At 46.7% G+C, this 25,052-nt stretch overlaps 1 protein-coding gene across 9 annotated transcripts in view; it reads left to right on the forward strand.

The window, feature by feature from the left end:
- Positions 1-25,052, forward strand: part of KIF9 (kinesin family member 9) — a 53,039-nt gene that overhangs the window by 24,665 nt on the left and 3,322 nt on the right. For 5 of the 9 annotated variants that reach the window (XM_038566621.1, XM_038566622.1, XM_038566616.1 and 2 more), the window contains 10 exons: positions 5,671-5,739; positions 6,505-6,609; positions 8,103-8,158; positions 8,894-8,984; positions 9,478-9,611; positions 10,928-11,119; positions 12,958-13,172; positions 16,838-17,014; positions 17,313-17,428; positions 17,829-17,933. In XM_038566621.1, coding sequence (XP_038422549.1) covers positions 5,671-5,739; positions 6,505-6,609; positions 8,103-8,158; positions 8,894-8,984; positions 9,478-9,611; positions 10,928-11,119; positions 12,958-13,172; positions 16,838-17,014; positions 17,313-17,428; positions 17,829-17,933 — 1,260 coding nt within the window. Of the gene's footprint in view, positions 1-5,670; positions 5,740-6,504; positions 6,610-8,102; positions 8,159-8,893; positions 8,985-9,477; positions 9,612-10,927; positions 11,120-12,957; positions 13,173-14,031; positions 14,247-16,837; positions 17,015-17,312; positions 17,429-17,828; positions 17,934-25,052 lie in introns of those variants that run through there. The other 4 variants (XM_038566624.1, XM_038566620.1, XM_038566619.1 and 1 more) reach the window with 3 other exon arrangements.

Consider the following 25,052-nt stretch of genomic DNA (forward strand, 5'->3'; position numbering starts at 1 on the left):
ATTCCATTGGTTGAGTGGTGAAGCTTAAGGATTGACATTTCTAATAAGTTCCCCAGTGCTACTGCTGCTGCTGTGCTGGGGCCATACTGAGAACCACTGGCACAGTAGTTATGGGCTATGGTCCCCACATTAGGCTGACCTGGAAACGAGCTCTTTCCTTCCATCTGCTATCTAGCCTCAGCCAGATGCTTATTCTTTCTAAGCCTGTTTCTTTGCCTATAAATTGGGGAAGTAGCAGAAGCTACTCTCAAAGAGATGTCATGAAGAATAAGATAATGGAGAGAAACCCCTTAACACGGTGCTGTTAGCTAGTCCTCTACTCACTTGTATAGGTCAGCAGTGTCCCTTTCTGGGTGGACAGCTTGGAGGCATTCTTCATATTTGTTGTGAACACCCCTGGGGCAGAACAGGGCTCACACTGCTTAGTATGTAGTGAGAAGTTGGAACCGTGATGAATAGCCTTTAACAGGAGAGTAGCTGAGTGAGTTACGGAGGGCAGGAGCCAGGGCTCGAGCTGCGGGCATGGATGATCTCCAGTGGGATTGTAGCCGGCCAAATGATAGCCTCTGTCATTTACACTGAGTCTAAAACAGTGCAAAGCAAAGCTGAATATCATTAATGGATATATGGGAGTACAGACCAAACCAAAGCTGGGGGTTCCCTCTGGGATGTCAGGGGGAATGGACTTGGAGTGAAGTAAAGTGGGGCTTCATGTTTATCTACTGTGTTTTATTTCTTTTTTTTTTTGTTTTGTTTTATTTCTTAAAACAGAAAACAAACAAAAAAACCCTGAAGCCAATACAGCAGCATGCTTTTAAAGTTGGATTTGGGGGTGGTCTTCCCAGGTTTCATGGCATTATTTGCTATGCTTTTCTGTAGCTTGGAGCTTTTATTTATTTTTGTTAATTTTCTTATTCGGGGCAGCCCCTGTGGCGCAGCGGTTTAGCGCCACCTGCAGCCCAGGGCCTGATCCTGGGGACCCTGGATCCAGTCCCACCTCAGGCTCTCTGTATGGAGCCTGCTTCTCCCTCTGCCTCTCTCTCTGCATCTCTATGAATAAATAAATAAAATCTTTAAAAAAAATAATTTTCTTATTCGGTGTTCTCTGAGCTCGGGACCACCATATTGCCACATGTGAACCAGGCTGGGTAGGAATTGTGCCAAACAGCAAGGATTTCCATGCTCTTCCATTTAATTTTTGTTCTGAAATCTGCATTGTCAGTCCTGGCCGAACAAGTCTCCATGTCATCCGATGTGACTGTGTTTATCTTTATGATAAGCATTTATGAATGTGTGTTCTTGAGAGAGACCTGAGAAATTACTTTGGTAATTTCCCTAGACTATAGCCAGGCCGCCTCTGTTATTTCTAGTGTCATCTTCAGCCTAGATGCCTGTGTTCAAGGCAGTGGGGTAGCTTCCATGGAATTTCCTTGGCAGTGGGGCTGACTGTAAGATGGGGAGACTGGGTTCCCATCCGCCTCTGCCACCGGCTGTCTGTAGTGAGTTGTTCAGACTCTGAGCCTCAGACTCTTGAAGTTTTTACCTTTGAACTAGGAAGTTGGACTGATGAACTCCAGTGCCCCTCCTGCTCTGTGGTCTGCGATTCTGTGAGGGGGTGTGAAAGTTGCAAGCCTAGTGCCCAAAGAGGCAGCAGAGAGAGACACTTGATATTCTTCTCTGCTGAGAGAAGGTATCACCTACAGGCCACAGGGTGGGGGGTGGGGGTGTCAACTAGAGAAGCTTCCTGGATGGAGAGCTGCTTCTAGCCTGGTGGGCTTCTTCTTTTTTTTTTTTTTTTTAATTTTTTTTATTTATTTGTGATAGTCACAGAGAGAGAGAGAGAATGAGGCAGAGACACAGGCAGAGGGAGAAGCAGGCTCCATGCACCGGGAGCCCGACGTGGGATCCGATCCTGGGTCTCCAGGATCGCGCCCTGGGCCAAAGGCAGGCGCCAAACCGCTGCGCCACCCAGGGATCCCCTGGTGGGCTTCTTAAACAGAACTTTCTGAATTATCCTCATTTTGTTTATGCTGAAAACCTCTGACCATCAGGGAACTTAGACCTGAGTCTGTGCTGTTTCCAAGGCATTGGTTCCATCCAGAAAATGTCTCTGATCTTTATTTTATTTTATTTTTTAGATTTACTTATTCATGAGAGACAGAGAAGCAGAGACATAGGCAGAGGGAAAAGCAGGCTTCCCACAGGGAGCGTGATGTGGGTCTCAATCCCAGGACCCTGGGATCATGACCAGAGCCAAAGGCAGACACTCAACCACTGAGCCACCAGGTGCCCCTATCCCTGAAAAAGACTCCGTAAGGCAGGATTGTTCTGTGTGTGTGGCGGGGAAGACCGGGGGGGGGGGGGGGGGCTCTGCTGCTCCAGCCCTTTGTTTCTGAGCAGCTTCTCTCCAGTCAGTACAGGGGAGCAAGTTGGAGGCCACTAAGTCTGCCAGGCATTAGGAGAAGCAGCTCCTACTGATATGGAGGCTGGTTACCCTGGGAGCTGATGGCACGTTTCCCCACATCACTTGACTGGCACAGAAATCTCAGTCTGGCTCCCCGCACCACACTGGACAGTCATCTAGCTAGAGGTCCTCAACAGTGCAACCAGACTTTTTTTTATCTGGGGCATGATGTATTTTTCAAAGTGGAAATACTTCAGCTGAGAGGAGGAGGGGCCAGCCACCAAGACTCTCCCTTAGACTTCATAGGAGGCCTACCTGAAAGAGACCATAGGGGCTTCCAGAGTGGTAGAACCAGGATTTGGACCCTGGTTATCTGAGTCTCAGGCCTAGTCCCTGAATTGCCACAGAGTCACCTGCTTGCCAGGGTTCTCTGTCAATCTTTGCTGCAGACTGGTCACAGCTTTGGTCACCAGTTCCAGGATCCAATTGTCAGGGGCTCCCTCCAGTGGCCATGTTTGGACACCTGAAGGAAGCCCTGTTCACAGAGGTTCTCGACATAAAATCCCTTGTGCCTCTCATCTTAAAGACTCTAGGGCAGTATCTCTCAACTGTAAAATGACTCAGCAATTCTGTTTCTAGAAATATATCATTTATCCATTCACCTAATGTCTATAGAGCACTTATCATGTGCTGGACACTTTTTGAAGCACTTGGAGTGTTAGTACACAAATAAACATTTCTGTCCTCAAAGAGCTGACAGTCTGCTGGGGGGAGAGAGAGAGACACAGAGAGAGAGACAGAGAGAGAGAGAATGAATATGAGAAATAAGTGAGTCTAGGGCACCTGACTGGCTTAGTCGGGAAAGCATGTGACTCTTGATCTTGGGGTTGTGAGTTCAAGGCCCACTTTGGGTAGAGGTTATTTAAATAAATAAACTTAAAAAAAAAGTGAGTCTAGATCTTGCTATTTGCAACAACATGAATGAACCTGGGGGACATTATGCCAAGTGAAATGAACCAGATAGAGAAAGAAAAATACCACATGATCTCACTTATACATGGAAACTAAAAGATCATAGAAGCAGGGAGTAGAGCCATGGTTACCAGGAGAGGGGACAGGGACTGAGGAAAGGGAGATGTTGATCAAAGGGTACAAATTCTCATTTATAGGATAGATAAATTCTGGGGATCTAATGTACAACATGGTGACTATAGTTAATAACATAGCTAGAAGAGTAGATCTCAGCGACTCTTACCATACATAAAAAAAAACGGTTACTAGGTGAGGCAATAGCTATGTTAATTAACTTGACTGAATCATTTCACTATATATATATACATATTATCGTGTTGTACACTTTAAATATCCAGGCATACCTCCAGAGATATTGTGGATTCGGTTCCAGACCACTAGAATATAGTGACTATCACAATGTGAGTCAAATTAATTTTGTGGTTTCCCAGTGCCTATAAAAGTTCTATTTACTCTATACTGTGGTCTATGAAGTGTGCAGTAGCATTGTATCTAAAAAAAACATGTATATACCTTAATTTAAAAAATATCAGTGGAGCACTTGGGTGGCTCAGTTGGTTGACCATCCAGCAATTCTTGATCTCAGCTCCAGTCTTGGTCTCAGGGTCATGAGATCAAGCCCCACGTTGTGCTCCACACTGGGGAGCCAAAAAATAACAATAATGAATAAAAAGCTTAAATAATACTTTAGCGCTAAAAAAATGCTGTCACCTGAGCTTTCAGCAAGTCGTAATCACTGATCACAGATTACATAACAAATATAATAATAACGAAAAAGTTTGAAATATTGCAAGAATGACCCAGATATGATGCAGAGATATGAGGTGAGCAAATGCTGTTGGAAAAATGGTACCAACAGACTTGCCTGACACAGGGTTGCCATAAAACTTTAACTTGTAAAAAAAAAAAAAAAAAAAAAGGCAGTATCTGGGAAGTTCAGTAAAGCAAAGTGCAATGAAATGAGGCATGCCTGCATAACTTCACTTGAAAGATTTTTTTTTAAACATTAAAGAAAAATGGGACGCCTGGGTGGCACAGCAGTTGAGCGTCTACCTTCGGCTCGGGTCTTGGTCCCAGAGTTCCAGGATCGAGTCCCGCATCGGTCTCCTGCATGGAGCCTGCTTCTCCTCCCTCTGCCTGTGTCTCTGCCTCTCTCTGTACCTCTCATGAATAAATACATAAAATATTTTTTATTAAAGAAAAAGATAAAGAAATGGGTTAAGTTCTAGAGCTCCACTGTCTAGTACAGTAGCTGCTACTTGCTTGGGGCTATTTAAATTAGTTAAATGAAATTAAAAGTTCACTTCCTTGGTCACACCAGTGACATTCCAAGCGTTCAGTAGCTACATGTAACTCATGGCACAGATACAGAATATTTCCATCATTGCAGGAAGTTCTATGAAATAGCACTGCTCTAGGGAATGTTGGTGATAGGTGCCATGAAAAAATTAGAGCAAGATTTGAGAAAAGAGTGGTGTGGGGGTGGGGAGGGGATTGCAGTTTTACCTGGGGTGACTGAAATGTGCCTGATTTAGAAGCTTCTGAACAAAGACTTGAAGGAGGTACAGGAGATAAGCCAAGGCAATACCTGGGGGAAGAGTATCCCAGGCGGAGGGGACAGGCTGTGCAGAGGTGGGCGTGTGCCAATTTGATAGGACTAGAATGAGCTGAGGGGGAAGAGTAGGAGCAGATCACAAAGAGCTGTGTTATCCTACAGAAACCTAGAAAGACAACAAAGTATAAGGAAAAAAGTGCTGTGCAGTGTTGTTTGTAGCATCAAAAAAATTGGAGGTGATGTACATGATCATCAGCGGGGAACAGTAATGTGTTTGTGCAGCAGTTGGGAAGGAGGAGGGTAAAAGGTACACCTGTGCATGGAAAACATCCTGGAGGCAGAGGGGACCATCACCCTGGTAGACTGGAAATATCCTGAAGCTCCTGGGAATTGGTGGTGTGTGCCCTCTGGGTGCCTGTGCTTACTTTGTTCTATTTCTTCTGCTATAAGAAGCAGAGGCCAGGGGACCATTGAGGCCCCCAGTGACCCTAAATTTACCCCAGTTGGAGCAAAGTCACTAGTGGGGAGGGAACTGTGTCCAGATGCTGGCATCACACCACCTGGATTTCCCCTGGGGGGTGGGGGCTAGATGTCCAGCCATAGTTTGGGGAATTGTAGGCTTGATGTGGAAGAGGCAGGGTGGCCTCTCTGCCTTACCCCAAACTCTGTGTCCTGACAGCGAATGGTCAAGAACCTGGAGAAGGAGCTGGCATTGCTCAAGCAGGAGCTGGCTATCCATGACAGCTTGGTAAGAGGCTAGAGGCAGGAGTCTGGGTGAGGGGCTGGCCAGACTGCTAGAGGGACTGGGGTAAAGGTACCAGGTGGGCAGAGGGACTGGGTGGACAGGGGCCAGATGAATAGGAGGGCCAAGTAGGCAGGGAGACTTGGGGGTCAGAGGGGCTGGGGAGCAGGGATACTGGGTGGGCAGGAATACTGGAAGAGTAGGAGGATGTGAACAGGGGTGTGCAATATCAGGGAGGGGAGGCAGGCAGTTGATAGGAGAATGAGGGGCAAGGGGCCAGGTGCCAGGTAGTTAGGGCAGGGGCAGACGGCATGAGGATGGTCAAGGTCAGGGGAGGTGGGGCAGATTGGATAGTGAAGAAGGGGAAGCAGCAGAGGGCCTTGAGGGCAGAAGGTGGGAACAGGAGGCTACCAGAGCCACCAGAGGGTGGCTTGCCTGGGTCTGCTCATGGTCTGGCGGTTGGGGTGAGGTCTCAAGGCAGAGGCAACCACCTCTCTCCCATGGCCCTAATGCTACCAGGTCTGCTGAGACTCAGCCAGCAGAGCCCCCTTGCTCAGAGTGGCAAGCCCATGTCAGGTGGCTCTCAAGACCCAGTTGTCCCTCTTTGACTCGAGCACCTGGCCAAGCTCCAGTGGTGAAGAGAATGGAGCTGGCTTAGGTGGCCAGGGCCTGTGTCCAACCTTCCCACCTTGGCTCTCAGAATGACCCCTGCTGCCCCTGTTGGGCTCAGGTGTTTGGAGCTTATTGACCTGTTACTCATCCTCCTCCAAGGCCAACCGCACCCTTGTGAACTACGATCCCATGGATGAAATCCAGATTGCTGAGATCAACTCCCAGGTGCGGAGGTACCTGGAGGGGACACTGGACGAGATTGACGTAAGGAGCCTCTCCTGGGGACCAACATCCCCTCCCTATCCTGAGCATACTCTCACTTGTGCTGTGCTGGCCTTGGAACCTCACAATGAGTGGGTGCAGTGGGTGTGGGGTGGGTGGTGCTGGGCCCCTGGCCTCAAGCCCTGCAGCCCATTGAGGCCTCAACATCCATGTTTAGGGTTATAAGGATGAGTATGCCCCCAGAGAGTGGCCAGCAGTCTTGAACAGCCTTGGCCACACAGGGAGTGGTCCATCACTGCAGGTGTAAGTGCAGGCCCTGGAGCCAGGCTGCCCTAGATCATATCCTAGCTCACTTGTCTCCTTGCTGAGCTACTTCAGCGAAATGCTCAACCTCATGTACTTTGGTGGCCACACCTGTATAGTGAGGAGGGAAACCAAACTGGATTTTTTAAAAAAGATTTTATTTGTTCATGAGAGACACAAAGAGGCAGAGACATAGGCAGAGGGAGAAGCAGGCTCCCTGCAAGGTGCCTGATGCAGAACTCAACCTCAATCAAATCAAATCATGATTTGAGCCAAAGGCAGATGCTCAACCACTGAGCCACCCAGGTTCAACCAGACTGGAATTAACTGAGCTGTGGCAACTCAGGGACTCAGTGGTGCCAGGGGGAGTAAGGCCATTCAAGGATAATAGTCATGCTGTTTTACAAGGCAGATACCCATGGCCTGTGTTGGAGTAAGCCAAGGAGGAAGACAGCAGCCATACAGGGAAGGGTGAGGATGCATTCTGTTTTTACAGTGTAGGCCAGCAAACCCCTCATCCGGATTGCAGAACCCCATCTGGGCCTGTCACTATGGCAGCTATAACTGGCAGGCCTACAACAGCTGAGGGGTGGGCTCTTCTGGCCTTGTAGTAGGGTTAGTCCCAGACTGACCCTCCATCAAGGGTAATGCTGTGTCTGTAGGGCCAAGAGGGAAACCAACAGCCACAGATGTGAAAGTTCATAACGGAACTTTGTAGAAATAGGAGAGCTGAACACAGTAAATTTTATTAAAAATTTTTCTTAGTGTTTTCAAGAACTAGAGTCATTTTAATTTTATAGAGATTTTCACTTAGAAAAGTTAATTTTTAAAGATTTATTTGAGAGAGAGAGTGTATGAGCATGCAGGCATGGTGGAGGGAGGGGCAGAGGGAGAAGGAGAGAGAATCCTCAAGCAGACTCCCCACTGAGCACGGAGCCTGATTCAAGGCTCAATCTCATGACCGAGATCAGATCTGACCCAAAACCAAGAGTTGGCAACTTAACTGACCATCCAGGCACCCTAGGAAAGGCCATTTTTAGAGCCTTCAGTAAATTCTTGGTCTGAAAACTGAATCAGTTGTTTTTCTGTTCTTGAGGAGGTTTCAGATGTTCCATTCTTAAGACAGATGATCAAAGGGTTAGCCATGGAGTCTGGTTTCTCTACTCACATAGACACACCGTCAGTCCTGTGCTGCCTGAGGCCCTACCTCTGCCTTATTCTCTTCTTTCCAGATCATCAACCTCAGACAGATTCAGGAGGTGTTCAACCAGTTCCGGGTGGTTCTGAGGTGAGGGACCCTCCCTGCCCATCTAACTCCTACAACAGGCTGCCATTTTCATTTCTCATGGTCAGGGTGTGATCTCTCAGCGCACACCTTGTCTCTCATGGGTGAGAAGCCAGATCAGAGTCCTTGGGGTCTTCCCAGGCCCCTGAGCTCTCAGATCCTCCAGCCCTTCCCCTCCCCTGGGGGAACTGGATAGCCCTCCATTCAAGGACAACTCGGGAAGTGGTCCATTGGTAGATGTTTCCTGAGTTCATTGATTAGACAAGAAGTCCTGTGGAGTGCCAACCCCAGTCAGAGCAGTGCATCCTGACTACTCCCTACTCCTCACCCCAACCTCAGGAGGCATTTGTAGTTTAGCTGGGTACAGACATACCTGTAGACTGAGTGGCTCATGCTGTGTGATATCACAAAAGTGGGTCACATGATGGAACCTAGGTGGGAAAGCATGGTCCTAAGGCTTATAATGAGGCTTATAATCCTCATTAAAGTTATCTTAGAGCAGAAGTGCCTGGCACCTGAGGGAGGCCACTGCAGATTTTATGGCTCGACAGTGGGTGTGTACACTGAGGAATTGGGGTGTGCAATGGGCTTGTTTTGTCTGGTTTGGTTCATAATGAGGGTGTGGCTCCATCACACGGGGCCACACCCAAATGACTTCTAACTCCCATACTTGGTTCTTGCTCTGGAGGGTTCAGTGTAGCATCAGGTGTGAGGTGTTCTCTCATTCTCTCTCTCAAGCCAACAGGAACAGGAAGTGGAATTGACTTTGCGCAGGAAGTACACCCTTATAGACAAGAATGACTTTGCAGCCATTTCTGCAGTCCAGAAGGTATGTATGGTTGCTTCTTGTTGACAGCATTCATGTCAGATTTTTCCATCCCCAGACCTTTCCAGAAGCAGCAGGTGTTCCACATTAAAGCAGATCCAGGATTGCAACAGATAAAGGTAACATCAGGATGAGTGTGACCCATGCAAGAGTAAACTGTATATAAATTCAAAATGATCTCCAAAATTGGAGGCATGACCATAAACATGACCATAAATAAGACCGATTCCTGGAGTTAGGTTGGAAACAGGTCTTAAGATCCTCAGGGTATGTCATGAGACAAGACATCAGACCATTGATGGAATTGATGTGCAAAGTGGGCATTTGGTAGGGTGGTCAGAGATAATGCTGCTGGGGACAGCCTGAAGCCAGCAGCCTGGGCCTGCCATCCTGGTGTATGGGGTGAACATGCCCACCTGAGTACATGTATACTTGGGTCCCCCACAGGCTAAAACCCTTAATCTAACCCTTGACCCTATGGCTGGCCTCTATCCAGGCAGGGCTTATGGATGTTGACGGCCACCTAGTGGGTGAGCCTGATGGACAAGGCTTTGGACTTGGGGTCACCCCTTTCTCTGCCAAACCTGGGAAGAAAGCCAAGTCCAAGAAGATGTTCAAAGAACAGCTAAGGTGAGTGACCTTCCTGTTGCTTTACCTGCTCAGTCCTGGCCCTCCTTGGCTAGTGAAAGAGGACACAACCTAGCATCTTAGCTACTGGGTGGTTCCAGTTGATCATATTGCTGTCAATACTGGCAACATTTGTGGGGTCCAGGCTGTGCTGGTTACCTCTTAACCACACAGAAACCCCATGAGATAGGAGGTCTCTATTTTACTGACATAGAAACCAAGGTTCAGAGAGGGGAAGTTATTTCCAAGGTCACACCACTGACGAATGGTAGAGTAGAAGAGAGAAACCAGGCTAGCACTCCCCCTCTGGTACTTCATGTGGAAACCACCCCTAACCAGAGTCCTTCTGTGACCCAACTGCCTGGTACTCATGTCACCTAAAACCCCCAGTTCACCATTCAGGCAAGAATCATTTGTGTGTGCCAGGTGAGAGGAGTGTCAAGCCTCGCTTAATACAACACCCTTCCTGGGAGGTGCTGGTAGCGGTGGACTAGAACACAGGCTCTAAGATGCTCCTTTCATCAAAGGGGTCACCTTGTATGAGGCATGACAGCCTCTCTGTGCTTGTATTTCCACCTCCCTAAATTGGGAATCATAATAGTAGCATCAAAGTTGGGGGGGTATTGGGAAAATAAACAGGCGAATGCCATTCCTCTACCTAGAAAGTATGAAATAGGAATGTGGTGTTGCTGTTATTATCGTTTGTTAAAGGACACAGGCCAAAACTATCCCATGAGGGACAGGAGTCAGGTAGCAGGGGTTGCCGAGGCCCCTGGCCTCCTCCTGATGGTTCAGGCCTGGTCCAATCTGCCTCTCTGAGAAGGAGGAACCTGGACGCCGTCACATGGAGAGAGAGGACAGCTACTTTCCTGGGAGCTGGTGTGGGCACTCGAGCTGGTCAAGGCAGCAGGGCAGACATGTCTTGCTGGGTGGGGACTCTGCCACTTGTTCCCGGGGATGCCTGTGTGATGAAGGTCCCCCTCAGCCTGGATGCTCCCGGAGCCTGTGGCCCACCCCACAGGTCTACCTGCTTTCAGACCTGGAGACTGCCGGGTTTTCCCAGGTGTCTCCTGCCAGGGACTGCAAAAGGAGAGCTCCTTATTCTGATGCAGGGGAGAAGAATGCTCTTCTCTTCCTTCCCAATCTGCATGGCTTACGGTCATACTCTTTGGCCTTTGGCCTAGGTGTGTGAGCCAGGTCGGACTGAGTGGGGTAGGGCTTCTGATGTACCATGGTTTGGAAATGTCACTATCCTAAGTACCAGAGACACCTCACTGCCCATAACTGAGCCCTGGGGCCTCCCTGCCTTCTCCTCCCAGCACCTCAGCAAGAAAGGAAGGTGCCAGCAGCCCTGTGGGTGGCAAGGATTTGGATTTCTCCACCTCTAAGACCCAGCTGACCCCATCCTCCAAGGAAGGGGATGTCAAAGACATGCTTATGCGGGACCGGGAGACCTCCAGCATTGAGCCGCTTCCCTTAGACTCCCCAAAGGAGGAACTACGCCCACCCAGGTAACCAGCTAATGCTAGTTCACCAGATCATTCAAAACCAGAGTAGGATCCTCAACATGTCAAGAGTGCCTACAGAGAGATGAGAAATAAAGTAGGGATAGGGACAGCTCAGGTGGCTCAGCAGTTTAGCGCCTCCTTCAGCCCAGGGTATGATCCTGGAGACCTAAGATCAAGTCCCACATCAGGCTCCCTGCGTGGAGCCTGCTTCTCCCTCTGCCTGTCTCTGTTTCTCTCTCTCTTTCTGTGTCTCTCATGGGTAAATAAATAAAGTCTTTTAAAAAAATAAATAAAGTAGGGGATAATAGGCAAAGATGAGGAACACAATCCAAAAAGAAGCAACAGGATGGCTTATACACATGTAAAATAGTCCCACCTCAGGAGTCCTCCAAGATATGCAGCTATACATGGAATTGTTTTTAGACCCTTCAAATAGCAATTATTTAAATAAATACATTTACATTTTTAAAAATAACTAACGGATTCAAAAGGCCCTAAATTCTCAAAGTATGATACCCCTTCCTCTAGCTACTCCCTTCCTCTCCCTGATGAGCCAGTAACTGAGTGTTCAGTAATGTATCCCAAGGAAATAATTAGAGATGTGGACAGAGATTTATGCAAACAGATGTTCATTCCATCATTAATTTAAAAAGCCAAGAATGATTTTTTGGAAACACCTTCAGTAGCTAACATTACGGAAAAGGCACTAAGTGAATTATCATCTCCGCCCTTGGGATGTACAAGGATGTACATGAAGAATTTTTTTCTCCAGCAAGTGAACATTTCCAAGCACTCAAGAGAAGTTGAAAGTACTGTACAGCAAACACCTTCCTTTTTTTTAAAAAAAAAAAAAAGAATTTTATTTATTCATGAGAGACACACCCAGAGAGAGAGGCAGAGACACAGGCAGAGGGAGAAGCAAGCTCCATGCAGGTAGCCCGACGTGGGACTCGATCCTGGGTCTCCAGGATCACACCCCGGGCTTCAGGCGGCGCTAAACTGCTGAGCCACCGGGGCTGCCCAGCAAACACCTTCCTGATTCTACATTTAACACATTACTATGCTTACTTCATCACACATCCATCTTTCTCTCCATCCCTCTTTTTTAGTTTTTTTTTGATGCATTTCTTTTCTTTTTTTTTTTTTTTTTTTTAAGATTCATTTATTTTAGAGAGAGCATGCTCATGAGTGAGTGGGAGGTGGGAGATGGAGAGAAAGAATCCTGAGGCAGACTCCCCACTGAGCAGAGGGCTTGATCCCATGACCCTGAGATCATGACCTGGGCCAAAACCAAGAACCAGCCGCTCAACAGTCTGAGCCATCCGGGCACCCTTTGATGCATTTCAAAGGAAGTTGCAGACAGGCCACATTCCCCTGCCCTACACTTCATCTTACATCTCCTTAACCAGAGTTCTGAGCTCCTTATAGCATGAAGGAATACCTCTGTGAAAAACTAAGATGTAAAATTATACCTACTGCATGACCTCAAACATTAAAAAATTTATCAAAGAAATACCTGAAGGAGATTCGCTGAAGCATGGTTGCCAGTAGGTAGCGAGTGGGGTTTTTTGCTTTTTTTTCTGTTTTTTTACACTTTTCCTTGCTGTCCTCTCTTTCTGCAATGGTCACATGCCCTCTGCATGCCGAGAGAGAGAGAGAGAGAGAGAGAGAGAGAGAGAGAGAGAGAAATAGAGACAGACAGACAGAAACGGGGGAGTGGTTCATGCACAGGGTGGCTCCAGTGCAGGATGGGTGGTGCCTGGGAGTTCTGGCCTTCTGCTCATGGGAGATGGAAGGTCAGTGAAGTGCTGCCCTATTTTCCCCTCCCGCTCTGGCTTTAGGCCCAGTACCCCACCCCCCAAACCTGTGGCCTTCGAGGACTTTAAGAACGAGCGGGGCAGTGAGATCAACCGCATCTTCAAAGAGAACAAATCCATCTTGAATGAGCGGAGGAAGAGGGCCAGCGAGACCACACAACGCATCAATGCCATCAAGCGGGAGATGGACGTGACCAAGGAGGCACTAAATTTTCAGAAGTCACTCCGTGAGAAGCAAGGTGAATGCATTGGGAAGGCAGCCTGGGGCTGTGCCAGCTGAGTCACCTTGCTCTAAAGGGGGGCAGTCTTGGGCCTTGGAGTACTGAGATGGAAGAGGCTGGCAGGGCCTGTTGGGGTGTGGTCTTCACACCTGGGTCATCATGTGGCTCTAGTCAGCCCTGGGGAGCCACAGGGTCCTTCCCTGTAAGTCAGCCTTTGGCTGTGGATTCCCCCATTATTTTGTTATCTCAGACCTAGCTGCTGGAGGAGGGAAAGAGAATATGGGTACCAGAGGGCCTCAGTAATCATCGTCACTGAGACCGTTCCTTATGCCAAACCCTCAACAACTGCTGGCCTGGCAAAGTCTTGTCTTCTAAGGCAGGTGGTGTGAGGGCCCTCAGGCTCAGAAAGTGGGGACCTCAGTGTGGGGAGGGTACTCATCTGGTTACCCTGGTGTCCTTGTCCCAGTAGCAGACAGTGCTCACACCTGCCCTGTGGGCTAAGGACCCTCAAGCTTGAGTATGCAGAGGACTCATCTGGGAGGGCTGGCCAAACACATCTGGGAGATTCCAGGCCCTGACTACTGGCTCTAACTCAGGAGATTGGGAGCAAGGCCCAGAACCTGCATTTTAATGAGTAACTATCCCAACTCTGAGGCCAGAGGTTCAGAGGCCACAATCTTGTTCACATTCCTGGTCCCACTGTCCTCCCGACTGGACACTGGAGGTTACTAGGCTTTTCCCTGCTAAATCACAGCCCTGTTCAGGCAGGCTTTCCAGACAGCGATCCGTTGGGGAATCTCCGGATGTCATTTGTTTTATTTCTGCAGGCCAGGTGGATATGTCAGAGATGTGCATTTTATTCATTTACTTCTCATAGGGCAACTCCAAATTCTTGAGGCCACTCTCTTCATACCTTACAGACCCACCGTGACTCACTATTCGGACGGCTAAGCCTCCAGGGTCTCAGCATGGAGGAGGGCTGGTGATGGTAGCTCCAAACATGCCCCCACCCAGAACCTCTAGGGTGAAGATCTTACAGGACCAAGGATTTCTTTGTCTCTCCTACCCATACCTTCTTTGAATATGCAACTTATTACATATCTGTATGTCTTTTTTTTTAAGGTTTATTTATTTATTTATCAGAGAGAGAGAGAGAGAGAGAGGCAGAGACACAGGAGGAGGGAGAAGCAGGCTCCATGCCGGGAGCCCAACGTGGCACTCGATCCCGGGACTCCAGGATTGCGCCCTAGGCCAAAGGCAGGCGCTAAACCGCTGAGCCACCCAGGGATCCCCTACATATCTGTATGTCTTAAGCAATATATATTTATACTATGCTGACATATCAGTTGTGCCAAAATATACCTGAAAATGGGTATTTTAAAGGATGAGATGAAGATTAAATACTGTTTTTAAAATAACTAACATTTGGGACGCCTAGGTGGCTCAGCAGTTGCGCGCCTGCCTTTGGTCCAGAGTGTGATTCTGGAGTCCTGGGATCGAGTTCCACATCGGGCTCTCTGCATGGAGCCTGCTTCTCTCTCTGCCTGTGTCTCTGCCTCTGTGTGTGTGTCTCTTATGAATAAATAAATAAAATCTTTTTTAAAAAATTAAAAAATAAAAAATAAAATAGTTAACATTTGGGGATGCCTGGCTGGCTCAGTTGGAAAAGCATGATTCTTGAACTCAGGACTATGAGTTCAAGCCCCATGTTCAGTGTAGAAATTACTCAAATAAAAACGTAAAGTAAAATATATAAAATTTTATCTCTCAATATAAAAAACATTTAAAAATATTTTATTTATGTTTGAGGGAGAGAGCACGCACAGAAAGAAGCATGGAGCAGGGACCTGATGCTGGATTGGATCCCAGGACCCTGGGATTATGACCGGAGCCGAAGGCAGATATTTAACTCACTGAGCCACTCAGGTGCCCTAAAACATTTTTTTGCTCAGGGCACCCAGGTGGCTCAGTGGTTAAGCATCTGCCTTTGATTCAGGGCATGATCCTGGGGTCCTGGGATTGAGTCCCACATTGGGCTCCCTGTGAGGAGCCTGCTTCTCCCTCTGCCTCTGTCTCTGCCTCTCTCTGTCTCTCATGAATGGTAGATAAAAATCTTTAAAAAAATTTTTTTTTGCTCTTTCCCTTTAAAATCAGTTGTTTCCCAATTGGTTGTTAAAATACCAAAAAATACTTCTTTCTTGAGGAAATAGATCAAGTAAATTCATTTTTTTGGTTCATTTTAATTGATAGCCACTTACCAGCCCGGTAAAGTCAGCAAATTTAGCATGTTAATTAGTGTTTTGTGAAAGAAAAATGAAAAATCATTTTAGGTTAAACTGTTTGAAGTTTTTTCCTTGGCAATAATCAAAGAATTATTGCCCCCCCTACACCCCACCAGGTAGGATACAAGGTATTCACAGTCCCTTCCCGTGTCAACAGAATACTGGAAAGACTACCCTGTGAAGGACTTGTGTCTGTCACAGTGATCACAGTGGAGATTGCCCATAGCACACAGACCAGCTCGCACAGCACTGAAGGAGAGGGACCTGATAAAGGCCACTCCACTGCCCCCCCCAACACACACACACACACTCCAGATTTCTTGAATTGGGACCAATTCAAGATTCCTAATTGCCTCTCCATAAATGGTGTCAGTGACAATGCACCTTAATTTTCCCCCAGTAAATGTCAGTGGAAGGGCACCTGGAGACTGCCTCACACACCCCTGCCACACACCTCAGGCACTTGTAGGACTCACTCTCTAGGGTTCCTGGGGGTGGAAGCCCCACACCTCTGGTTGGGTTGACATGATACCTATGCTTAGCTTTTAAGGTGCTGTGGGCAGTGGCCGGCTGAGTAAATGGCTCCACAGACCATGTTATTTTGTCTTAATCCAGCAACCCTCAACTGACAGACCTTAAAAGCTCATGCAGAGACCGTAAGTGAGATGAGAAATAGCACAACTGACCCCTGTCCTCCTGGAGCCTCTGACATCCTCTTGACATGACACAGATTTACACACACTGTTCTGAATAAGGAACTTTGCCGAAGTACCTTGTGGTACGAGCCAGTGGTGGCAGTTCGTGTATATAACTTACAAAAAAGGTAAACATCCGTCTAATTGAGGTGACTGCTGAACTATCTCTGGCTAGTGAGGTTTAAGATCAAAATAAGTGTGAAGAGCCCAAAAAAAAAAAAAAAGTGTGAAGGGGGATCCCTGGGTGGCTCAGCAGTTTAGCGCCTGCCTTCGGTCCGGGACATGATCCTGGGGTCCTGAGATTGAGTCCCACATCGGGCTCCCTGCTTGGAGCCCTCTGTGTGTGTCTCTGCCTCTCTCTCTCTCTGTGCCTCTCATGAATAAATAAAATCTTTAAAAAACAAAACAAACAAAATAAGGGTGAAGTATGTGCCATCTCTACCCTCTCCCCTGACACCTTCCCTCCCCCCAGTCCTGTTCATAAGGTGGCCAGCATGGTCCCTCTGAGCTGAACTCCCTCTTATGGTGAGATGTGTTCTGGTGGCTTGGCCTCCTTGTGCTTTGCCCATCTCTGCCCCACACCCCTGCCCTTCCTCTATTCCCCCGTCTTGGAGCTTTGCCAGCACTTTGTTCCCTCTTTCCAGAATGCCTTCCTCCCCGCGCCCCTAGTGAGCACCTCATTCTCTGGCCGCCTCTGTCCCTGCAGGCGAGTACGAAAACAAGGGGCTGATGATCATCGATGAGGAGGAATTCCTGCTGATCCTGAAGCTCAAAGACCTCAAGAAGCAGTACCGTACTGAGTATCAAGACCTGCGTGACCTCAAGGCTGAGATCCAGTACTGCCAGCACCTGGTGGATCAGTGTCGTCACCGTCTGCTCATGGGTGTGCCATTCGGGAAAGTTGGCTGGCCCCCTGAGGTCCCGAGAGGCAGAGGGCAAGGCTGCCATCTGGGTTCTAAAAATGGCTTCAGAGTTTTTCTCTGACAGAGGCTGGGTCTGGACTGGGGCTTCAGGGGTGTTTCCAGGACTCTCAGAGCAGAAGAGGGAGACAGGAAAGGGTGAGACCCCAGAGCAGGAAGTGACCAGAGGGTAAGCCTGTGCCGGGCCCACTCAGGCTTTACCTGCTTCCCCATGGACTCCCCAACAACACTTCACAGTGCTGTCTTCCTGCCTCCCTGCAGAATTTGATATCTGGTACAATGAGTCCTTCTTCATCCCCGAGGATATACAAGTGTCACTGAAACCAGGTGGTAGCATCCGACCGGGCATGGTGCCTATCAGCAGGATCATGTCTCTGGTGAGTGGCATGAGGGCAGGAGTGGGGACAGCGGATGAACACAGGGTGGTGGGCAGTACCCCTTGTTCTCTATCTTCTCCACAAACATGGTAGTGTATAGGCTGCTCCCAGCCTCTCCCACGGTTGGCTGAGGCAAATGGACAGGTACAGGTCTCTCCCCTGTTATGGAGGATGGGGACACAGAAAACATCACTTGCTGCTGCCACCTTTTGGGGTGGCTCATCCTGCCCAGGTGGCAGCTACAGGGTGTCTGGCAAATACAGGGCCGGGGGTTCTGAACTACCCTGCGTGGGGTTTGCAAACCCTGCGGGGGGCTGCCCTGATGCCCCCCACAAGCCTTGTCAGGGTAGACCTAACAATGACAGACTGAAGGGACTGTGCTGAGTTGAGCCTCCCCTAGGGAGAAGATGACCAGGACAAGTTCAGCCAGCTGCAACAGACGGAGCTGCCTGAGGGCCCTGACTCCTTCTCCTTCTACAATGCCAAAGTCAAGACAGAACAGAAGGTAGCTTGGGAGGGGGGCGGTGGTGGGCGGGTTTAGGTCTCCAGGAAAGGGGGGCTTCAGGGACCACATTATTAGGACACCCAAGATCACACTTCCCATTTTGGACAAGCCAAGAAGGAACATGTGAGCCAAGGGAAACACAGAGGCACCCAGAGTCAGTGGGTATCTTCTGTAAACTCTAGAGTCCTGGATTGGGTGAAACCCAGCAGGGGTCCCACAGGCCATGGCCAGGCCTGGAGACAGTTATTGGGAGCTAAGCTGGCCCATGTGTGGTTCACAGCCCAGGGCGGGGTCTGGGAATCTTCTGAGACCACTGCCTGTTGGGGACAACCTCTCCAATGGGGGCCACCATGACCAAGAGGCAGGGGACAGAGGACCACTTGTACCACTTGCAATTGAGGCAAAGCTAGACAGGGTGTTGGCCATGGGCTGGGCCTGTACTCTTCTCCCTGAGTGGGTTGGGCTGGAGCAGAGGGGCTCACTCTGCTGAGGCTCAATCTGGAGCCAAGACACACAGGGCCTGTGGTGTGAACCTCTCTGTACCCATAGGCTATTCTTCTTCTTTTTTTTTTTTTTTTTAAGATTTTATTTATTTATTCATGACAGAGAAAGAGAGAGAGAGAGAGAGAGGCAGAGAGGCAGAGACACAGGCAGAGGGAGAAGCCGGCTCCATGCAGGGAGCCCGACGTGGGACTCGATCCCAGGCTTCCAGGATCACACCCCAGGCTGAAAGCGGTGCTAAATTGCTGGGCCACCGGGGCTGCCCTTCCTTCCTTCCTTCCTTCCTTCCTTTCTTTCTTTCTTTTCTTTCTTTTCTTTCTTTCTTTCTTTCTTTCTTTCTTTCTTTCTTTCTTTCTTTCTTTCTTTCTTTCTTTCTTTCTTTTCTTTTCTTTCTTTCTTTCTTTCTTTCTTTCTTTTTCTTTCTTTCTTTCTTCTTTCTCTTTCTTTCTTTCTTTCTTTCTTTCTTCTTCTTTCTTTCTTTCTTTCTTTCTTCTCTTTCTTTCTTTCTTTCAACGATTTTATTTATTAGAGAGAGAGAGCATGAGCAAGCACAAGTGGGGATGGGGGCGGGGTGGGAGGGAAAAGGAGAAGCAGACTCCCCACTGAGCAGGGAGCCCAGTAGGACTCAGTCCCAGGACCCTGAGATCATGACCTGAGCTGAAGGCTGACACTTAACCAACTGAGCCACCCAAGCATACTCCACAGGCTGTTCTTATACAGCAGTTAGTAGGTGCACATGGGGAGACTGCCCAAGAGAGCACATCATTTAAAAATATAAATACAAAATATAAATATAAATTACAAATACCCAGGCCCCAACCTCCCTGATGGGGAACCCATTGCGTATTGGCTGTATCTTGCTTTTCCCACTAAACGGTGTATCCTGAAGGTCATTCCATGTCAACCCATAGTTGCTACTATTTTCTTTTTTGTTATAGCTGTATATCAGCACTCCATTGTGAGGTGTATCAAAATGTGCTTAACCCATCTCATACTGAGAAACATTTGGTCAGTTCCATTTGTTTACAGTACAAATATTGTGATAATTAACCTTGTACAAATGTGAATTCACACATGAATGAATATATGTGAAAGTTAAGTTTTGTAGAATTGAATTCTTGGTCACCAGGACTAATGGATAGTGTATTTTTAATGGATGGTACTAAATTGCCTGCATAGAGCTGAACCCATCTATACCCCCACAGCCTCACCACAAGATGTATTACCTGTTTGTTTGTTTGTTTGTTTGTTTGTTTTTTCCCAATCTGAAAGGTGAAAAATGGTCTCTCAGGGGAGCTTTAATTTGCATTTCTCTTAGGATTGAAGTTGAGCTTCTCATATGTTTAAGTGCCATTTTAACTTCTTTTCCTGTAAATTGCCTATTTGTATTTTTGCCTATTTTTCTATTATTTTTTGGTCTTTATTCTTATTAATTTGTAGGAAGTCTTGATATACTGGGGGGACTGGCTCTTTATGATATGAGTTGCAGGTATTTTTCCCTGTTTGTCATTTGTTTTTTGTATTCACTTCTGGTTTTTGTAGTTATTCTGTTGATTTTTTTTTAAAGATTATATTTGAGAGAGAGAGAGAGAGAGAGCTTGCATGAATGAGTGGAGAGGGAGAAGGAGAAGCAGGCTCCCTGCTGAGCAGGGATTTCCAACTGGGACCTAGATCCCAGGACTCTGGGATCACGACCTAGTGGAAGGCAGATGCTTTACTGACTTGAGCCACCCTGGTGCCCCATTTTGATTTTTTGAAATCAAGTGTAATAGTCTTTTCTCTCTTGGCTTATGGATTGTGTGTCATAATTAGAAAGACCTTCCCCTGACTGAATTCATTCTTCCTTACATGTATAGTTAAGCTGACATGTTTAATGACTTGTTAGATTGCAGATTCAGGTCTAGCAGGTCTAGGGAGCCTGAGATTCTTCATTTCCTACGTATGTGTGTATTTATGTATTTATTTGAGAGAAGGTGTGTGCGTGCATGCCGCACTTGCATGAGAGTGGAAGGAGAGGGACAGAAGGAAACGGAGAGAGGGACTCTTAGGCAGGCTCCACACTCACCAGGGAGCCTGACTCAGGGCAAGCCCTGAGGACCCCAAGATCATGATCTGAGTTGAAATCAAGATTCGGATTTTACTTACCGAGCCACTCAGACACCCCAAAATTCTGCATTTTTAATTAGGCTTAGATGATGCTCATGGTGCTCATCTGGGACCACACTTTGAGTAGCAGGCCACAGAGTTCTTTTCCCTTCAGGCTTTTTTCTTTCCAGACATGGACTTAGCTTCCCCCTGAGGTCTGCTCCTTCCCCTATTTGTTCTACTCACCTCACTTCTCAATTTTTTGCCCTAGTCTTGGCCCTGGCATGTTCCTATTTTCCAAGACTTCCCAGCCCCAATGCCTATTATCATCTGACTATTTTGTGTCTCTCCAGAGGGAAAGCCTAGTTAACTCTTCTTGGATTAAGTGTACATTCCTGGTCCAATATGTGGTGGCACAAAGCAAGAGCACCTGCCCACCCCAGCTACCTGGCCCTTCAGCAGGACAGAGGATGGCTTTACCAGGCAGCCATTAGCCTTATGCTGCAAGCATCAAGCTTTATTAAACCTAGTGGCTGCAGGGAGACCAGATCAGTGGATAGGGCCCTGCCTGTCTCTCTGGAAAGGTTTGCTGGACCCCAATCACTTTGGCTGAAGAAGGCAACCCTGGCCAAGCTGCTCCCATGGACCCTACTGGCTGACTCCAAAGAGCTTGCTCAGAGTTGTACGTGAAAATCCCTCTGTGGGAAGACAGAGCTCTTTCAGAGCATTTGGGAAAGAATGGAGTAGGTGCAAGTAGGACTAGATAGCCCAGCCTCAGAAATCATGACTGTGACTGCCATGTAGGGCTTCCTTCTCTGCCTACAGAGGCCTGCACCTGCTGGGCTCAGTGGAGGAAGCACATGGTATAAAGTAGTGGTCCAACTTTATTCTTTTGCAGATAGATATCCTGTTTTCCCAGTACTAATTATTGAAAAAAAAAAAAAAAGATACTTCATTGAATTATCTTGTTACCCTTATTGAAATTCAATTAGCCATAAATGTGAGGGTTTAATATTTGGACTCTCAATTCTATTCCATTGATTTTTATGTCTGTCTTTATGCTAGTCCTATAATGTCTTGGTTACTGTAGATTTGTAGTTAGTTTTGAAATTACAAAGTACAATTCCTCATCTTTGTTCTTCTTTTTCAAGATTGTTTTGACTATTCTAGGCTCCTTGTTATATCCATGCAAAAAAGCCACCAGGGACAGGGGTTGTGTTGAATATAGAGATTGCTTTGGGGAACATTGCCATCTTAACAATATTAAGTTTTCGGGACACCTGGGTGGCTCAGTGGTTAAGCATCTGCCTTCGATTCAAGGTGTGGTCCTGGAGTCCTGAGATCAAGTCCCACATTGGGCTCCCTGCGAAGAACCTGCTTCTCCCTCTGCCTGTGTCTTTGCCTCTCTCTGTGTGTCTCTCCTGGATAAATAAATAAAATCTTTTTTAAAAGCCCCACAATAGGGATCCCTGGATGGCTCAGCGGTTTAAGCACCTGCCTTCAGCCTAGGGTGTGATCTTGGAGTCCTGGGATCGAGTCCCATGTCGGGCTCCCTGCATGGAGTCTGCTTCTCCCTCTGCCTGTGTCTCTGCCTCTCTCTCTCTCTCTCTCTCTCTGTGTGTCTCTCATGAATAAATGAATAACATCTCAAAAAAAAAAAAAAACCCCACAATATTAAGTTTTCAAATCTATGAACATAGGCTGTCTTTCTATTTATTTAGATCTTTCATTTCTTTCAGTGGAATTTTGTACTTTTCAGAGTATAAGTTTTTTTTTTTTTTAAGATTTTATTTATTCATGAGAGAGGCAGAGACAGAGGCAGAGACAAAAGCAGGCCCCCCTCAGGGATCCTGATGTGGGACTCAATCCCAGAACCCCAGGATCACAACCTAAGCCAAAGGCAGATTTTCAACCACTGAGCCACCTAAGTGCCCCTCTCTCTTCCTCTTTTTATAAGGACACTAAACCATCATGAGGACCTCTACCCTTATGATTTCACCTAAATTTAATTACCTCCCCAAATTTCCCATCCCTTAATACCATTACAGTGGGGATTAAGGCTTCAACAACTGTATTTTGAGAGAATATAAACATGCAGTCTATAACAGAAGGCATAAGATGTTGCTTTTTTCCATTACTGATGAAGTTAATTTTGATCAGTTGGTTAAAGTCACCCTGTATGTTGAATAAGAGGATCAAAAAAGGTCTTTGGTTTTGGAGAAAGAACTTACAAAATTTTATTCATTATTGTATATTGTTGTAAACTTGTTTTGACTGGCATAAATTATTTCAAGATCATAGAAAAGGTGAACTAAAGTGATTTGCATGGTTGCCATCATGAATTTCTCTCTTGATATTCCAGACAAACCTTGTATTTTCTTTAATTACTTCCAAAGTCTCAGATAAACATTTAAATTCTAAATCATTCAACAGAGGAATCTTGCATTTCTATAGGTCAATGTTATATTCTCCCACTCCCCTGGAATCTCTAGGAGAACTCTTTGCATTAGATATATCATGTTTACGACATGCCCATGCACACGCTTTATATGTAGGTGTCACACTTGAACCATTCCATCTTACATTTATTTAAACCTTTCACATATATTTTTATACCTAAAATACATAGGATTGGATTTTTTTAAGGTCAAAATGTTTTCCATTTTGCTGAATTTCTGTCACAGTGGCTTTTATCCATTGTGTGTGTGTTTAAATAATAAGCTCATATTTGATTGAACTGAAGCTGTAGGAGTCCTGAGTGCATAAGTACATTCTCTCCTCCTGACAGTGTTTGCCCTTGCTTTTGCAGTTAGCCATGGGACATTGCCAACACAGGACCATTTTATCCTCCTTCAAAAATTCCAACTTGAGGACAGCCCAGGTGGCTCAGCAGTTTAGTGCCGCCTTTAGCCCAGGGTGTGATCCTGGAGACCCGGGATCGAGTCGGGCTCCCTGCATGGAGCCTGCTTCTCCCTCTGCTGTGTCTCTGCCTATCTCTCTCTCTCTCTCTCTCTCTCTCTATCTCTCTCTCTGTGTCTCTCATTAATAAATAAATAAAACCTTAAAAAAAAATTCCAACTTGAGGGGTGTCTAGCTGGATCAGTCAGTAGAGCATGCAACTCTTGCAACTCTGGGGAAGGAAAGGCCCCTTTCCTTCCCCAGATGGGTCATGAGTTTGAGCCCCATGTGTGGTGTACAATTTACTTAAAAAAATGACAACTTGAGAAGTGATTAATATCCAGAATATATAGAGAACTTTTAAAACTCAAAAATGGGCAAAGAATAGACATTTTTCAAAAGAAAATATATAGATGGACGGTATGCACATGAAAAGATGCTCACCATCACGAATCATTAGGGAAAGGCAAATCAAAACCACAAGATACCACTTCATACCATTAGGATGGCAACTATCCAAAAACCAGAGAATAAAAGTGTTGGTGAGGACGTGGAGACATTGGAGCCCTTATGTGTGTGCTATGGGTGGGAATGTAAAATGGTACAGCCATTAAGTGAAACACACCAGTCACTTAATGGCAAACACTATAGGATCCACTTACATGAGATGAGGTACTTGGAGTAGCCAAAATCAGAGACCAGAAGGAGAATAGTGGTTGCCAAGCCTGGGGGAAGGAGGGAGTAGGGAGTTAGTGCTTAATGGGTACAGAGTTTCAGTGTTGCAAAATGAAAAGAGGGGGATGGATGGTGGTGATGGTTGCACATTAGGAATGTATCTAATAGGGATCCCTAGGTAGCTCAGTGGTTGAGCGTCTGCTTGATCCTGGAGTCCCAGGATCAAGTCCTACATTGAGCTCCCTGCAGGGAGCCTGCTTCTCCTTCTGCCTGTCTCTCTCTCTCTCTCTGTGTCTCTCATGAATAAAAAAATCTTAAAAAAAAAAAAAAGGGAATGTATCTAATACCACTGGGCTGTACACTTAAAACACTTAAAATAGTAAGGGTTGTGGGTTTTGTTTTGTTTTGTTTTGTTTTTAAGATTTTGTTTATTTGAGAGGGAGACAAAGTGACCAAGAGTATAAGAGCAGGGGGAGGGAAAAGCCGACTCCTGCTGAGCAGGGAGCCTGACCCAACTGAGCCACCTAGGGGCTCCCTAAGATGGTAAGTTGTTTGTTTTTTGTAAGTTTTATGTAATATCTATTTTACCAGAATAAAAACACTGGAGGGAGAAAAAGAATTCCAGTTTATTTTTTATTTTTATTTTTTTAAAGATTTGTATTTATTTATTCATGAGAGATACAGCAAGAGAGAGAGGCAGAGACACAGGCAGAGGGAGAAGCAGGCTCCCTGCAAGGAGCCTGATGTGGGACTTGATCCTGGATGCCAGGATCACATCCTGGGCCAAAGGCAGATGCTCAACCACTGAGCCACCCAGGCATCCCAGGAATTCCAGTTTAATATGGAAGCTTCAGTTTCAGTTCCCTATGCTGTGGGGGATCTGAATTCATACCCACATTTCAGATTGAATTTTGCATTCACTTGCCTACTGCCCAGTGTTTCTAGTCCGACCTGCTTTCT

Source organism: Canis lupus, chromosome 20, assembly GCF_011100685.1.
Source record: "Canis lupus familiaris isolate Mischka breed German Shepherd chromosome 20, alternate assembly UU_Cfam_GSD_1.0, whole genome shotgun sequence".
NCBI lineage: Eukaryota > Metazoa > Chordata > Mammalia > Carnivora > Canidae > Canis > Canis lupus.